Here is a 17,773-nt window from a genome sequence, read left to right as displayed (position 1 = left end):
TGCTTATAAATCACTACAATAGCAGTGACAGCACCGTTTGGCGTAGTTATCAATGCCGTTAGCATCGTTTCGGCAGTGCTTTTTTTGGGGGAAAATTATAGAAAAAAGAGAGCGGCGTGCCAGAAATGCAATGCGCCATGACGTAGGTTCCCTTAAAGGCCAGGCTGTTGTTGGAAGTCCCTCTAGTGGACAGAATGTGTAACAACAACCACATGCTCATAGTGGCATTGGCAATAACGCATAAGCCTGAGTAGTGTGGTACATATTAATAACAGGCTGCTTTTGAGCATTAACTATTTGAATGTTTAAAAAAATAAATTAAATTGGTAGTGTAGAGGAAGGTTGACAGCTCTACACAGGACAGCCCATAACCTGCTGCCAGCCCACAATGTTTTAGCCTGTCAGCTACAATCAACTGTATAAGAATGTGGAGTGAGACTAAAATTGAAAAGACATTTTGACTCGTCAAGCACAGGTGTACTTAGTAACTGAATTGCATTACAATAATAGCAGGAAAAGAGCCATCGTTAATGTTATTAGTCCCACCTCTGCTTTTCCTGCTGTGGCAGGGAACATCAAACAAAAGTGTTCTGATGCTGCAAGACTGTCAAGGCTTCAGGTTAATCAGATTAGATTTATTCAGAAAGCAAAATGACAAAGTATTTCATGTGGTGCTCATCAAGCAAATGCATCAATCAAATCCACACATGAAGAATCCTATCATCATCTCAAGTTCACTGTCAGTTAGAAGAGCCTTGTCTCTCTTAAGCTTAAAGAGTTAACAGTGGGAGTGGGCAATATGGATAAAATCCTCTATCACGGTATATATCATTTTATATTGTGACATCAATTAATATAATAGTGAATTTTGAGGAAAAACAAGTTTCTATGCGTAAAATGTTCGGCTTATCCAGAAAATGAAATGTCAAATCAAGATATTTAATCACATTGATGCAAAAACCATGAATAAAGTACATATAAAAATACAAATACTGCCATGAAACAGTCCTGTCTATTGGTTATTACTTCAAACATATCAAAACAGAACAAAAAAGCAAAAAATATCAAAGGCACTGCATTAATTGTCTCGCTTTGCCACACCCTCCTCCAAAGCGCGCTGGAGGGTCTGGCTACTCCACACAGCATTTGGGAATGGGAGGAAAAGGTGCTCTGGTTTATTGGCATTTCTTTAAACCAATCACAATCGTCATGGGCGGCGCCAAGCACTGGAGAAAAGCCGCGGTGCCGCTGCAAAATAGGCTCGGAAGGAACTTGTTTTGGTGGAACGTGTAAGTTCAAAAGTTGTTGTTTTTTGTGCAACAGAAAACTCAGATTGGACAGATTGTCTAGCTAGCTGTCTGGATTTACCCTGCAGAGATCTGAGGAGCAGTTAACCATAGTCCTCAGAAATCCACCGGAGTTTAAAATGCCAACACAAAGGTAGCCCAAGGCAACGGATATCCAGCCTAAATGAGTGAAATCTGGCGAAATTTCCGGCAGCACCGGAGCAATCCTGGAAGTGGAAGATCAGAAAATATAGACTACTTCATTAATAACTCTGTTTAATACGCAGTTATGGAGCGTCCTCTCCTTACCGTGGAGATGTGCCCGAGAGGCCGCAGCAACATCACCACCCGGTCAAGACGGGCATTTATTACTTTTCCTCATCCCGGACAGCTCCCGCTAAAGACATGACAACTCACAATTGCCAGTTGTCATAGTAACACAACCTGCTTTATGGTTCAGGAGTCTGCACAGTCTGTCAGGATTGAATCTGAGCTGACCAACAAAACTAAAATACACTCGGCCAACGGTTTAACAAAGGATATCCATCATTGTCTAATCGCACATTCACTGTGGTATTGCACATTACTTTTATTTTTATTACCTATTATATGAGCTGATTTAAATTTAGACGAAAATTAATGCAATTTATTAAACATTTTTGCGTATTTAATTGTATTCATTGTTTATTTTAAGTTAAATATTTGTAACCCTGCAGAGCACCTGTTGGCTTGGGCCAATATAACATTATATATTTTAACATAGGACAATAATAAGGGCCCTATCTTGCACTCAGCGCAATTGCCTTTGTACACCGACGCATGTATCGTTCCTATTTAGCACCCGATGCACAGCGGACTTTTCCCTCCACAGACGCACGTCTGTAAATTAGGGAATGTATTTGCGCTCCAGGGGGCGGTTCAGCAAAAAGAGGAGGCGTGTTCCGGCGCAAATGTTCCCTGGTGCTATTTTGCAGTTTCAGAAAACAATTCCGCCACTGACCAGGAAAAAAACTATTCTAAAGTCAGTGGCGCTAGTCTAAAGTCAGTAGCGCGTTATTCAGATGCTATTTTAGGGGCGCATGCTTGGCCATAATGTAGCGTGCGCATACGCTTTGCTTCCCTCATCTACATGGACGCAGCAGTTCCCATTTTTGCAAACCATACATAATTACAAGGAAAAATATTACTGAAAATGCGCTTCAGGTGTTTGGATAGGTCAGGAGGCACTTTACAGTACAGTCCTCAAAAAGTCGCAGCATTCTTTGTGCCTTTTTATGTTTTACACAACATTTCCATGAATCATGGATGTGTTGATGACATAAATGAGGAAATATTAGAGTGGCAATGCGCGATGCGCTCCTGGTGGAGCGGGTGGACGGAGATGGAGTGGGGCACAACAGGAGCAGGTGGTGCGTTTGGAGGCCCACGCTCCATGGCTGCAGCATTCCTCTCCATACCGTGGAGATGTGCCCGAGAGGCCGCAGCAACATCACCACCCGGTCAAGACGGGCATTTATTACTTTTCCGCATCCCGGACAGCTCCCGCTGGCGTGCGCCAGGCAAATCCACCGTCATAATAGCAATCCACCATGGAACAAGCGCGCCTGCTCTTAAAGGGAATGTGAGATGACGCTCTGATTGGTTATTTTCACGTTACGCCCAAACCACACCTAGCTACTTCAGACCAACCCATTTTAGATTTGCGTCGGGCGCAAGAGTCATTTATCCCGCCGGTATAATAGCAACAGCGCCTGAGATCCGCCCACAAAGCTACTTGCGTTTCACGTTTGATACTTGCGTTTCAGATCGTTAAAATAGGGCCCTAAATCTAAAATTGTTAAAAACTGATCAATCATCTGTGTACATACTGTATGTGTTCTATTGGGGGTTGGGTGGCCCATGACAAAAAGTGGATGAAAGTTTGAAGGGATGCCGTGGTCTAAAATAGTTAACGAAATGACTGTTATAATATATAATATAATAACTTGTCAAAGAAATTCAATTAGGCTCCCCTTGTTACTAGTTTCCTCAGTAATCCGTCAATGTACATGTCAGGGGGGTTTGTGACACGTGAAATAAAAGTTAAAGGGTAACTACCATTTTTTTTTTTTCAGCCTGGACCCTATTTTCCTATGTTTTTGGGCATAGGAGACTGATAGGTCAACAATAATTGAAATTGGTCCACTATTAAGTGAAAACTCTGTAACCAGCAGGCACAGACCGGGCTGCAATGTAACCCTATGGGGCAAATGTTCACCATCTATTTGGTCCACTAAAAGTGCTGTTTTTGCCACTGACAGGCTAAGATTAATATTCTAAGTGTCTGACAACATTATGGAAAGGATCCCTTCAGAGATAGACCTTTCTGTTTAACCAGAAACAGCTCTGAGGTTGCTAGCACTAAACCCACCAGACTCCATTTAAAAAAAAAAACATATTTTGTAAATGGGTAAACTATGTTCTTATTTCAACCAAAACTAGAGTTGTGATGGTTGGAAGCGTGGAAAGACGACCCAAAACGGTTTTTCAGTTTTGTTTAGTTTCTGTCGACTTTGAATGAAGTGTATTTTAAGATGCTAAAATTACTGTTTATTTACATGGAGACTGGTGGCTTTAGGGAATGCACTTTCCCGGATGTTTTTATGTTTAAAAAAAGGATCTTGCTCTTTAACAGAAAGGTCAGGTCAAACTCATTAGGTCTCCTGCACACTGCCTGCGTGGCGTGTCCGTTTTTATTTCGGCTCCCATGTTAACAGGTTAGAGTTTGCACACTGCCTGCATGACACGCGTGCATGCTAGAAATAGGACCGACGTCTCTTTTTTCCAGGCAAAATAGAATACGAAAAGATGTTTATATGTCATTTTGATAAATAAATTTAATAAATAAAATTAATAAACAACATTTTGATGTTTGAAAGGTTTTGACATAAATGCAGCTATAAATGTAATTTAAAAAATAATAATAAATAATTAACTATTTTCAAATAGTGCACCTGTCAATACAGAACAAAATATTCTGTAGCCTATTTTGCCGTCAATACTGCCAACGTTGTCTTTGCTGTAATCAGATCAGTATACACTCACTTAAAGGATAATTAGGAACACCTGTTCAATTTCTCGTTAATGCAATTATCTAATCAACCAATCACATGGCAGCTGCGTCAATGCATTTAGGGGTGTGGTCCAGGTCTAGACAATCTCCTGAACTCCAAACTGAATGTCAGAATGGGAAAGAAAGGTAATCTAAGCAACTTTGAGCGTGGCATGGTTGTTGGTGCCAGACGGGCCGGTCTGAGTATTTCCCAATCTGCTCAGTTACTGGGATTTTCACACACAACCATTTCTAGGGTTTACAAAGAATGGTCTTAAAAAAGGAAAAACATCCAGTATGCGGCAGTCCTGGGGGGCAAAAATGCCTTGTTGATGCCAGAGGTTAGAGGAGAATGGGCCAACTGATACCAACGTACTCCAACAGAGTAAGCATTCTTCCTTTCCTTGTACATCGGAAATTGTTACTGACTGCTCTCTTCCTATCACCGGCCATTCACAATCCTCCGCTCCCCGACCACTTTTCCCTCCAAACACAATAATTATCGGTGATTCATTCTGCCGACGCGAATTTTTTAATGCGACCACACACTGTTTTCCAGGAGCTAAGGTTGCAGATATCCATGATAAAATTGTGGACCTGATACCCTACCTTTCAACAACAATCAAGCGCATTGTGGTCCACTGTGGACATAATGACATGTCCTACCGTGAAAATGAACGCACAAAGAAAGATTTTAACACTCTGATTGTCGCGTTTTTAAAGAGTACTGGGAAATCGTTTTTCATTTCGGGCCCACTTCCCTCTCTAGGTCGTGGAAAAGACCTTTTTAGCAGACTTCTTGGCCTCAACACCTGGCTTCAGACTGCCTGCAATCTTCACCACATAGGGTTCATTGACAATTTCAATCTTTTTTGGGAACGTGGCGCTCTGTTCAGCAGGGATGGAATTCATCCGAACGCACGGGGCAACCAGATGCTGTGTAGAAATATACAGCATGTCCTGCAAACGCAGTGGAATGACTGACGGTTTACCTCCCGAAAAAACACGCTCAAACACAATTCCCAGATGCACTCTTCCATAACCACCTCCTCCTCTATAACAATGTCTCCTAGTCCACAAAACAGCTATATCATCCCGGTTATTATTAACAACAGACCACACAAAGTGGTGAAGCTGCAATACAATAAAACACATTCAACTGCTAATATAGTAAATTTAGCGCTCATTCCCCGTCATCTACAGCCTGTCATAAGAAATGAGGCAGATATCTGCCTCAACACACTAACACTAGCTTTATTAAATGTCAGATCCTTAGCAGGAAAATCATTTTTTATCAATGATTTTATTATTCAACATAATCTTGATTTTATGTTTTTAACTGAAACCTGGTTGGATCAGAATAACAGCGCTGCTGTCCTCATCGAGTCAGCTCCCCCTGGCTTCATTTTTATGAATGAGAGTAGAGTTCATAAGAGAGGAGGCGGGGTCGCTATTTTGTTTAAAAACTCATTCATATGTACGCAATTATCCGTCGAAAATTTTGCTTCCTTTGAGTATGTGGCTCTTCAGTTAAGGTCCACTAATATAGCTATATTTATAAATATCTACAGACCACCCAAGTACTGTGCAGCCTTTTTTGATGATTTTGCTGAACTACTGTCTATGATCTGTGTTGACTTCGACTGTATAATTGTTACGGGTGATTTCAACATTCATGTCGACAACCCTGAGGATAGAGGTACAAAGGAATTGTATTGTATCTTTGATAATTATGGACTCACTCAACATGTGACTACAGCCACACACAACAAAGGTCACATCTTGGACTTAATTATTTCTAAAGGCTTGAACATTTCCAAAGTTGTGGTGAATGATATTGCTCTTTCTGATCATTCATGTGTGTTTTTTAATAGCTCTATAACTGTGAAAAAAACTGTTCACACAGAGGTAATCAGAAAACGATACATCACTGAAAGCATCAGGGAAAATTCATTCAGCTTTTCTCGTCCACAACTGCCCCCTCTGGAGCCTCAGCAACCGAACTTCTAGATAATTTCAACTGTAGAATATCAACTATTATTGACACCATTGCTCCCGTTAAGGTCAAAATCATCTCTAGCAAGAAAAAATCTCCATGGAGAAATGTCGCACCTGTAAGATTAGAAAAAAGAGAGTGTCGAAAAGCTGAACGCAGGTGGCCGAAAACAAACCTACAGGTCCATTATGAAATCTATAAAGACAGACTTTGTATTTTTAATGTGGTACTGAGAAATGCACATGGACGTTCTTCTCTGAAATTATTTCAAAAAACTCTAATAATTACGTGCTCTATTTGCTACTGTCGATAGGTTATCAAACCCTCCAGTACCAGTAGCATCTGACCTTTGTCCAACGCTTGCAATAACTTTGCAATCTTCTTTAGTAAAAAAATTCAGAAAATTAGACTTACAGTCAGTGCATCCATATCAGGTACAGGATATGTGCTGTCTCAATGCTTAAGCAAAACAAGTCCTCATATGACACAATTTCAAACGATTCACCAAGGTCAACTGGCGGAGTTTATACAAAATTTGAAAACCTCTTCCTGTTGCCTTGATATTTTACCAACTGGCTTTTTTAAAAATGTTTCGAATTGTTTGGTCTCAGATCTTTTACAAATTGTAAACATGTCTCTTCAAACAGGCATCTTCCCACAGGCGTTAAAAATTGCAGTAATCACGCCACTCTTAAAAAGAATAACCTAGATACATCACTTATGGACAACTATAGGCCTATATCAAACCTCCCATTCTTAAGTAAAATTATTGAAAAGCGGTTTTTCAACAAATAAACCTTTTATTGTCCCAAAAGAAAATTTTGGATCCCTTACAGTCGGGTTTTCGGCTACATCATAGCACTGAGACAGCTCTTCTGAAAATCTTTAATGATATCCACCTAAGCACAGATAGTGGCAGAACAACAGTCTTAGTTTTACTAGATCTCAGCTGCATTTGACACCGTTGACCACATATTTATTAAATAGACTGGAAAACTGGGTAGGCCTTTCTGGAACAGTACTACAGTGGTTTGAATCCTATTTAAAAAAATAGAAATTACTATGTGTCAATAGGTAACTATGCATCTGAGCGTACAAGTTTGACATGTGGAGTTCCCCAAGGCTCCATCCTGGGGCCTCTACTGTTTAATATATACATGCTGCCCCTAGCTAAAATCATGGAAAACAACAACATAAACTATCACAGCTATGCGGACGATACACAGATTTATATAACCTTGTCACCCGGAGACTACAGTCCAATACAACACCTGGCCAGGTGCATTGAACAAATCAACGAATGGATGTGCCAGAATTTCCTAAAATTAAATGAAGATAAACGGAGGTGATCATTTTTTGGACCTAAAATGAACGATTAAAAGTAAATGCTCATCTTCAATCAACAATGTTAAAAACAACAGACAAAACAAGAAATCTTGGCATAATTATGGACTCTGACCTGAATTTTAACAGTCACATTAGGTCAGTAACAAAATCTGCCTATTATCATCTTAAAAATATAGCAAGGGTAAAAGGACTTATGTGCCAACAGGATTTAGAAAAACTTATCCATGCTTTCATTTTCAGTAGACTTGACTACTGCAACGGCGTTTTTACAGGTATTCATAAAAAGTCTATTAAACAGCTGCAGCTGATTCAGAACGCTGCTGCACGCGTCCTTACCAACACCAAAAAAATTGATCACATCACTCCAGTTCTGAAGTCCTTACACTGGCTTCCTGTGCATCAAAGAATAGATTTCAAAATACTCATGTTAGTTTATAAGTCACTAAACGGTTTAGGACCAATTTACCTATCAAATCTGCTACTACACTATGAGCCGTTGAGATCCTTGAGATCATCAGGGACGGGCCTGCTCGCCATACCCAGAGTCGGAACAAAAAAGGGGGAAGCTGCGTTCAGCTTCTATGGTCCCTACATCTGGAACAAACTACCGCAAAACTGTAGGTCGGCTCCTAATCTCAGCTCTTTTAAATCAAGGCTGAAGACCTTTCTTTTTAACACTGCCTTTTCTTAATTCATTTTTGTATTTAAATTTTATTTTTTTATTCATTTATTTTATTATATAACTGTTTCTTCATCTGTTACCAATTTGTATGATATTTTTAACTGTTTTTATGTCTTGTGTAAAGCACTTTGAATCGCATTGCTGCTGAATTGTGCTATAGAAATAAAGTTGCCTTGCCTTGCCTTGCCTTTACGCAATCACACATTAAAAAGTCCTATAAAAAATATTTTATATTCTGAATACAATGTTGTCAGTGTGTTAATGTTGGAGTCCTGACCCGACTCTTAGCAAACAGGCGATTGCGCCCGCTTTAGAAAGTTAACCAGTCGCAAGTTTGCGGTGAAATGCAGTTGGGTTGTCGCGGTCAAAACACTATATGTAGCAGCTGTGAATCAAATGAACTTATTATAAACAATGTTATGTCTTTTTTTTTTTTTTTTTTTACTCTTACACTGAATGTTTGCTGCTTCAATCCAGATGAGTATTGAAAAGTATTTTCCGCGACTGAAAAAGGCACATGTTGAGGAGGAGGACCAGCCTGAACCGGAGGCATCAGACTCCAACAGAGCTGAACCAGTGTAATTTGTTATATTATTAATTAGTTTACAATATTTTCAGATTTCAACCAGTGCTGCTCAAGCAGAAAGACAGGGTCACTGGGAGGGAAATAGATTTGTAAGGCATTGAAGAAAGAGTAGGAGAGGAGGACAGCATCCAACAGCGAGTCCTCCTCAGTTTTTGATTCTTGATTGTTACGAAAATACCCCACGCCACAAATTGCTTTCTAAGCTGTTGGAAACACTACACTTAGACACAAAACATGCCAAAATAGGGTCCAACTTGAAAAGAAAAAAAAAACACTTGTTACCCTTTAAGGAACCACTGACTTAAATGGAGTGTTGTGTGCCGTACTGGAAATATGACATGTCTTATATATCACCATTTCTCTCTAGTCTGTCAGGGATTCTACTTGTGAAGACAATGTTATCCTCTACAGTGGATCTCTGCCTGTGTGATAGCTGTAGAAAGAAGCACACTGAAACCTGACTCTTTCTTGTGATGTATAACATCAACAAAGACTTGATGAAAAATATACCACTGAACAGTAAATCTCATTCACTGACAAGCAACCTAGTTTAAGGATGATTTCATACGACCACAGTAACTCCGTGCAATCAATAGAGGGATTTTGGTCTCAAAGTAATGCATTAATTATGATGCATCTGCACATAGTGTATGATCTATAATTCTTTTTGTGCTTTAAATTCCTGTTTGGTCAGATCAGTCACACCATACAGGGCTCTATTTCAAGTGTGCAAATGCACCATCCACTGGGAAGTTGGTTATGGTTGGTATGGAATATAAGTCTTAATTCTGTATCTCACGATGTAAATGGATCATATTGTAATAAATATGATATAGCAACAGTGTGCTTTTCAAGAATAGCTGTAGAAAGAAGCCACTGACTGTTGACTCTGTGGAACCGACACTGAAACCTGACACTGGCTTGTGATGTATAACATCAACAAAGACTTGATGAAAAATATACCACTGAACAATAAATGTCATTCACTGACAAGCGACCTAATTTAAGGACTATTTAGGCTTTGCTGATTCCTTCTCCTAATATTTGGAATAATTTAATACCCGACCGGTCTACAGCATTCTGTGCTTCTTTTTTCAATCAATTTACGCTCCAAAGTGTTGGACAGAGCAGCGGGTGTTCGGAAGCTCCACAGTGTACAATCAAAAGGACATGACATGGTGCTGTCTGTATGCAGTCAATTACACATCTTTCACATTGTTCCTTTTAATTGGAGGCATGCTTAATCACCTGCTGAGATCCCACTGAGCTCAAAAATCATATTGAATATGTATGGAAGGAAATGATTCTGCATGCTGAGTTTGCAGCAGCACCACGCTAGCTCAATTGATTGCACTGAGTTACTGTGGTTGTATGAAATCAAGCAGCTGGATATCGGCGCTTTCTCATTACATCATAGTTGATGTGCTATGGTAGCATGAAGCCTGTGGTTGTGTGGCTTCTTTTTCACCAGTTCAGATGGCATGTACAAGCTTTGTTGCCTAAGAGTATTGGTTTTGACTCCAGCTGCTACCCATTGATCCAGTCTGAATGGGCAGAGAATAGGGTCTAGATTAGTGTTTGGATAAACTGAGGAGGGCCACGTCAGAAATAGGAGTCACCATCTGCCGCTGCAGTTGAAGGGACAAGAGTTAAAACTTTTCTGGCCCGCGGTATCCCACACTGCCTTGCTGCTGTTCCCTGAGTACAGAGATATGTAAGATAATTGTGAAGTGTTTACTGCATCTGTCCAGTTTGTGCAGGCTCCCTCCAGCCAGTCTGTAATTGGGTGAAATGTACATTTTTCTGTGTAAAAGCTAGGTCCGTCGGCACTGCTCATTGGTTAGTCATCACCCTCGCAGTCTCCTGCCCTCCAGATAGAACTCATTCTATCAGCACGAGCATCATAACTTTATCTTTAACTAACTCTAACACTAACTTTATATGCTGAAACTGGGAGTAGCTTTTAATGTGTTGATCCTGGAAGCTCATGAATGACTTATTATTTTGATAAAGTTGCATAAAAGGAAAGCATCTTTATGCCCTTTTTTATAATAGAACGAAATTCGTGATTTCATTATCCTCATTTACACATTTTACGTTTCTATTGTCAGACAGTGGAATTATGGTGGAGTATTAATTGATGATGAGTGATTTGATTGTTGCTCATAAATACTACCTTTTAACCAGCAGTAATTTCTAAGCTGTTGGCTGAGCTGCTGATCACATCCTTATTTTGTGAGGACAACGTTGTCTGACAGAATCAACATAAATGCAGGTTAATGACAACAGCTGGACCGTGTGATTGGCTAAATTGACATGTAATGACATTTAATGAAGGGATCACAGAAGGCAACAAAAGATGTCCAGCATTTACAGCCCCACTGTCCCCAACACTCACTGGGCGGGTCTGTGAATGTTATGGGAAAGCTCTGTCTTTGAGTGAGAAAAATGCCGGCCGAGTGAGTACAGAGGGCTGGAACTGAGTGGGGGGTCTGGGTGTCCTCCCCCATGGTTATTTTGAGCATCCAAGACTTCATTTCCTGCATTCGCATACACTTTTATGCACCAATTTACGGTGGAAATACCTTTATTTAGCCTATGCGAAGAAAAAAAACACTGACAATTAAAAATATATAAAAAATATAATAGAAAGTATGTTGTTGCTTGTCATTGGGCATTTTTACGTGGGTGTATGGAAATCCTGGAGCTTTCTTAGCGGATATACGGTGTATCCCTGCGTATCACGTAGACTACACCACTGGGTATGTCTCTACCAGCTTTGCACATCTAGAGACCGACATTTTTGCCCATTCTTCTTTGCAAAATAGCTCAAGCTCAGTCAGATTGGAGGGAAATCCTCTGTATAGATGTCTGCTGAAAAACACGAGAGCCTTTAGAGCCACAATGGAGCCGTGACTAAGCTGTAGCACAACACGAAACGCAACGCAGCCGGATCCAGTGGGCATCATCGATTTAGTCGAGTAACTGTTTCACCTCTAATGCCTGGTTTTGTCCCTTCCTCCACAGGCAGAGGCGTCTCCAGCCACAGGAACAGTCGGGCCCCAGGCCCCCGCGGCCCCCGTCGTCGGCCGCCCGCTCAGCCCCCGGCAGCGTCGTGCCCAGCAGCACAGCCAGCAGGGCCAGAGAGACGGCAGAGAACCGGCCAGCAGGCCCGTCTTTGCCCCGACTCCTCGCCAACCTCAGGATGAAGGCCGCGCGGGCTCGGTAGCCCTCATCGTGGTGCTCACTCTGGCCCTGGCCGCACTCATCTTCCGCAGGATCTACCTGGCTCACGAGTACAAGTTTGACTACGAGCTGTGACCACACACACTTTGCTGTCCCTCCTCCTCACGCTCAAGTCATCTCCCCCCCCCACCCCCCACCCCAACAGAACTATGGCCAGCCGAAGTGGAACCAGAGCCGAGGCGGTGGCTGACACTGACTTCCTGCGCTCCCTGTTTGTCAGCAGAGGGTTCGGTCTCCGCTGAGGAGGGGGGGGACTTTCATTCCTGCAGAGGAGGCGCTCCCACTCTCCACAACACCTCCGGGGGTGTCTTTTAATCAATGTGAATTTTACTTTCCAGAGTGTCATGCATTTTTAAGAATGGGAAGCTTTGTTGTGTTTGTGATCAGTTCAGCAGCTACACATGCCCCACGTACCCTTCCATAGAATAGTTCTGTCCTAGTGCTGCCACTTGTTCACATTATTTAATTGAAACTGCAATATAATATGTCAACAAGGTTTATGGGGGATTTTTCTATCAAAGTAATGAATTAATCATGGAAGCATCTGCACATAGTGTATGAGCTATAATTCTTTTTGGTTTGCTGTATCTTCCTGTTTGGTCAGGTCAGTCACACCTTACACGGCTCTATTGCAATTGTGCAAATGAAACAGCCACTGTGTAGTCGGTATGGAATTCAAGTCTCAATTCCGTATCTCACGTCGTAAATGGATCATATTGTGATTAATATATATTGTGATGAGGGGAAGGATTGATAAGAGCTGACGTCTCCCACATAAACAGGCAGAATGTTGCATTATAACTGACAAGTCTGATGTGCGTAGAGGTGTGTGTGGGGCGATGCATTTCAAATCAGAGTCTGCACAGTTAGCGACATACGAGTCCTGCTGCTGCCTGGCTGCAGGGATTTGATGAACTGAAGTACAGTCGTACTGTAGGAATAGCTGGTAATCATTCATAAACCAATGCCGACTGCTTTACCAACGTTCGTATGTTACACCATGTTCCGTGACCACTGTAATGTGTGCCTGCAGGGGGTCGTTGGAGGGACGTTCTCACGCTTTCTACAAGTGAGTAGTCGAATTTCTGACACATGCCATCAGAAAGTGTGGCCCTACTGTAGCTAGGAATAAGAAAGAAAAATAGCAGCACTTCTGAAATTGCAAATTGTTGTTCCATGTGGGTTCCATTATAACACGTAGGCGCAGCGCCTTAGCCGAATGAAGAGGAAAAAAACTATGCTGAGAGTTCTCTTGCTCTCATTTATGGTCGCGCCAGCTTCTCTGTCCTCTCCTCTGCGCGTTTGACCGAGGGCGGGGCTTAGCTCCTAAACACACACACACACACACACACAGCAGACAGCAGGGAGGCTGCGTTGGAGACACCTGCTTTTTCTGCAGTTGTCTTTGTTTGACACAACCACATCGCCTAAGCCCTCAGAAACCGAGGGAAATCCCTGAGAGAGAGGGCTACAGTCTTTATATGAAGTTTACCGTATAGGACATTATTCATTTATTTGTTTATTTTGTGAGCGTAGGTATGTAGATCTTTTAAAAGGCATGTTTATGTTTAAATAAAGATACCTATACAAGCAATTATGTATCTCGTTGTATTGGTTTGCCCTCTTATAGACATAATGCGCAACAATAGATATTCTAATGGTTCAAACATAGTTGTTCTTTCAGCCTTGGTGCAGAATTACAGCCACTAGAGCCAGTCCCACAATGAGCTTTCCACTTCTGTGTCTGTAGCTATTGAGGAGGAGAGAGGGGGGTGGGGGGGGGCAAGGTGGAGGGTGGGGGTTTGGCCTTGACCAACTGCCACTTTGCTCGTTTGAAAGCCATGATCTCTCTCTCTCATGGGTGGGCCAAATTCTCTGGGCGGGCAAAGCAGAGAAAGGGAGCCTAAAAAAATGCATGACATCGCTTAGAGCACCTTTTAACAAACAAACTCCAACACAAAACTTTGTTTAAATGCTTTAAGCAATTATATAATAAATATGAAACTGAACATAATACACAGGAAAAGATGGTCTGATAGTGTTGTGGGGGGGGGACATTAAGTCAGACTCAGTGGGGAGTAAAACCGTAGCAGAGGGACAGACACAGAGCTGTAGCTGAGCCAAAGTGGCGCACTTTTTAAGTCATTAACTTTATCGGTGATTTATCAGGCAAATAAAACGCCAAAAAACGGTCCGATAATTGGTCAGAGCCGATAATCGGACTATCCCTAGAATGCAGTCTAACTATAGTGCGTCTCACAATGTTATAGAAGTGCAATGCTAAATCTTTTAATCTTTTTTGGGGGCATTTCAGCCTTTAATGGTTAAGAACAGCTAGATGTGAAAGGGGAGAGAGAGGGGGGGAAGACATGCAGGAAATCGCCACTGGTCGGACTCGAACCCTGGACCCTCTGCGGCGAGGCATACTCCTCCATATATGTGCGCCTGCTCTACCAACTGAGCTAACCCGGCCACGGAGTACTCTTCTAATGTGGTCACAGAATATGGTGTAATACCTGCTATAATCACAGTCATTGCCTTTTATTTTTAAAGGCAATTAAAATGCATCTACTGATTTGAAAGGGTTTAATTGGAATTGTTTATTTACAATTTTTTTTTGCAAATGTATATTATTTGGGTTGCCTTTGTTGACAAAATCACCAAATTGCCGGCGTAGTGACTTTGCTCCTTTCACGGACGTGGTTCTGGAACATCTACTCTCAGTGCAGACGTCTAAGACTACTAGACTACCTGCTTTGTGCTCCCATGTGCGCTGGGCACAATACCAAAAGCAGAAATGCCAAACATGTCGGAGTGCGGGTCGTCACTAAAATGGAGCCCATAGTGTAGTCATTCCCAGCAGTCTCGTGAAGGGAATGAGTTAGCTGATCCAGGATCGGCTAAATGCAACCCGTTTACTGAAGCGCACCGTGAGGGCTTTCAACTGTTCTCACCACTGCAACGTTTACTGGTGAGCTACTTTTACCGATGATTTGCGCCAGTATACATGACTCTGGTCTTCAGAAAAACACCTACAGGTTCCGCCAACTTTTCTGCTTACTTTTAACACAAGTGTGACTCATTGTATTTCCATTCTGCTTTCCCACCTACAACAGATTTTATATATTCTATTCGAAGGCATTTTTCTGTGGTCACTGTAATCCCATTCATTTGTATCTTTTCTCCCTCACTGCCTCTCTCCCTGCCTCCCCTGCTGTGTCATGGTATTCACCCCACGTCCCTGTGCATTAATCTCTTGGTTGGCTTGCATTCTCTTAAGCTGTATGCAAACAGCAATCCCCCCCCCCGCTTGTATAAATAGACCCAAACACTGTCTAACGTTTACCCTCTTTAATATACTTTTGAGTGATGAGGAACTGGGAAGCAATTTAAATGGTTTTTTTTGCACATCGTAGCTGACGGCTTTTTGATGTGTACAACAACTTGGCAGCATACAAATACATCCGAGGTCATAGCAGTCTATCTGTTGAGGTTGAGGGGAACAATTCTGTCTCTGTAGTTTATCATTTATTTGAGCAACATCCTATACCTGCATGTGTACAGGTATGACTTGAAGGCAGCAGAGTGTGTGAAGCTATGAATTTCCATATTGTCAGAATCTCTGTATATCTGCCTCTTCAGTTTTTGTGCCCAAGGCTGCTATAGTGGGATATAAACAGAAAATAAATCGCTTAAATGAAAGAATGTCTTTGCCATGTGTAATGTCTCTCTTATACCCACAGACCCACCTGTAACATTGCTGTTACCTTGAAGTACTCCTGATGAAGGATCAGGTCATTTCCAGGTCCTAATGTGTGTAGAATGCATTTTGCCACCCATCTCACATTCTCTATTATATGTAGGTTTGAATAATCACAACAACCTATGCAGTGATTATTGCAGATTTCACAGCCAAGATGTCTGAACATCTAAAGCTACTGTGAAGCACAGGGTATTAGCTGTGTATTTTCGGAGATGATCCTATCTTCTTTCGTTTGTGTCTGTAGAACCTGATTTAGATTTTTTTTCCCAGCTCATTCTTTAGAAGTGGATGTGAGTCTAAGAGTCTATAGCCGTGCTAGTGGCTCTGCGAGGCTGTATTTTTGGCACATCGGTGCTTTGAGCTTATAGTGCATTGCGTTTATAACAACGCATTACGCCATTTTTGTGCATACAAACAGCGTAACATGTCCACAGATTATGGACAGTGCTGCGTGTAGGACTGATTTAGTGAGACACAAATAACAGAAGTGCTAATAAATGTACATTACTACAGCTTTCACTACTGTTGATGCACGGAGCAGCCATGTTGGATTTTTAGCTCGGGGTACTCGGTGGTTGCCATAGACAGTAACATAAATGGACAATGTGACGCCGTAGACTTCCACGGAGACCAGTGAAGGATATTAGAAGCACTTTTCCGGTGCTGGCTGAGCGTTACTGAGCAGTCTCCAACTGAGCTTGAATACGTAGATGTGACGTGAGCAACCTGTCTGAAAGTGTGAAGTCTTCTGTGCCAAGAGAAATCTCAATCATTCCCAATCTTACAGAGAAGGAGAGCGTAGGTATATGTAAGGAGATAACATAGGTACAGGCTAATTACTGATCACTAACATGCTAGTTAATATTAGTAATTAAACTAAACAGCTAATGTAAATCCAAACTGCCTGTGAGCTTCTCCTGTACTATACGGTAATTCCTCTACTGTGTGACAGTAAGTCTCGTGGTTATGACCCAATCGTGAGCCTATTTTTACAAAAGCGTCTGCTACGGAGCCATAACGTGAGGTACAAGGTAATGGAGCCTTTTATATATTGTCGTGTTTCTTTAGAAATAAACAATGGACAAATAGAGGCTTTAAACGCTTCAGATGTAAAGTTATTCGCTGTCAAAGTGACGTCAAAATGAATGGCAGTCAATGGGATGCTAACGGGAGGTGATGGCTTGTTAGCACCAAAATGGCTCCATAGGAGCTACGCTTTGTGGATGCTACCTTACCCCCTTGGTGGTTGCCAGAGGTGCCAAAAGTATTCACATTCATTACTCAAGTAGAAGTATAGATACTAGGGTTTGAAAAGACTTCTGTAGAAGTTGAAGTATGAACTCAAGCTTTTTAATCAAGTAAAAGTGTAAAAGTACTGGTTTCAAAACTACTTAAAGTATAAAAGTAAAAGTAATATAAGGGGGGGAAAATGCCATTAAGGACAAATGCAAGGCCGCCCCACAGGGGCCTATAGTGCATTACCCCACCTCCACAAAAAACATTTTTCTAAAGGCCATAATGACTATAATAATGTTATATTAAAAATCATACCTGCAAACTCAGAAGAGCTGAAAAAGGTGACCCATCTCTTCTGTGTTTTTCAGACAACGGCAGCTACAGTCTGGTGTTAGAATCCTCTCCAGTGAAACACAGACACACTTTTACACCGTTTAGCTGTCAGCATTTTAACCGTGTTTACTCAAGCTGCTAGCTAACGCTAGGCTAACGTTATCTTCTGTCAAGTGTAGTGTTAACTAGAGCTTCTGGGGGGGTGTT

At 41.6% G+C, this 17,773-nt stretch overlaps 1 protein-coding gene across 1 annotated transcript in view; it reads left to right on the top strand.

Annotated features, from left to right (window-relative positions):
- ube2j1 (ubiquitin-conjugating enzyme E2, J1) overlaps positions 1–13,828 on the top strand; it is a 67,115-nt gene extending 53,287 nt beyond the window's left edge. Inside the window, exon 8 of the mRNA XM_039782345.1 lies at positions 12,016–13,828. Coding sequence (XP_039638279.1) covers positions 12,016–12,309 — 294 coding nt within the window. The 3' untranslated portion in view covers positions 12,310–13,828. The remainder of the gene's footprint in view (positions 1–12,015) is intronic.
- The last annotated feature ends 3,945 nt before the right edge of the window (positions 13,829–17,773 follow it).

This window comes from Perca fluviatilis, chromosome 18, assembly GCF_010015445.1.
Source record: "Perca fluviatilis chromosome 18, GENO_Pfluv_1.0, whole genome shotgun sequence".
NCBI classification, from domain to species: Eukaryota; Metazoa; Chordata; class Actinopteri; order Perciformes; family Percidae; genus Perca; species Perca fluviatilis.
This window is presented reverse-complemented; position numbering and strand designations above follow the sequence as displayed.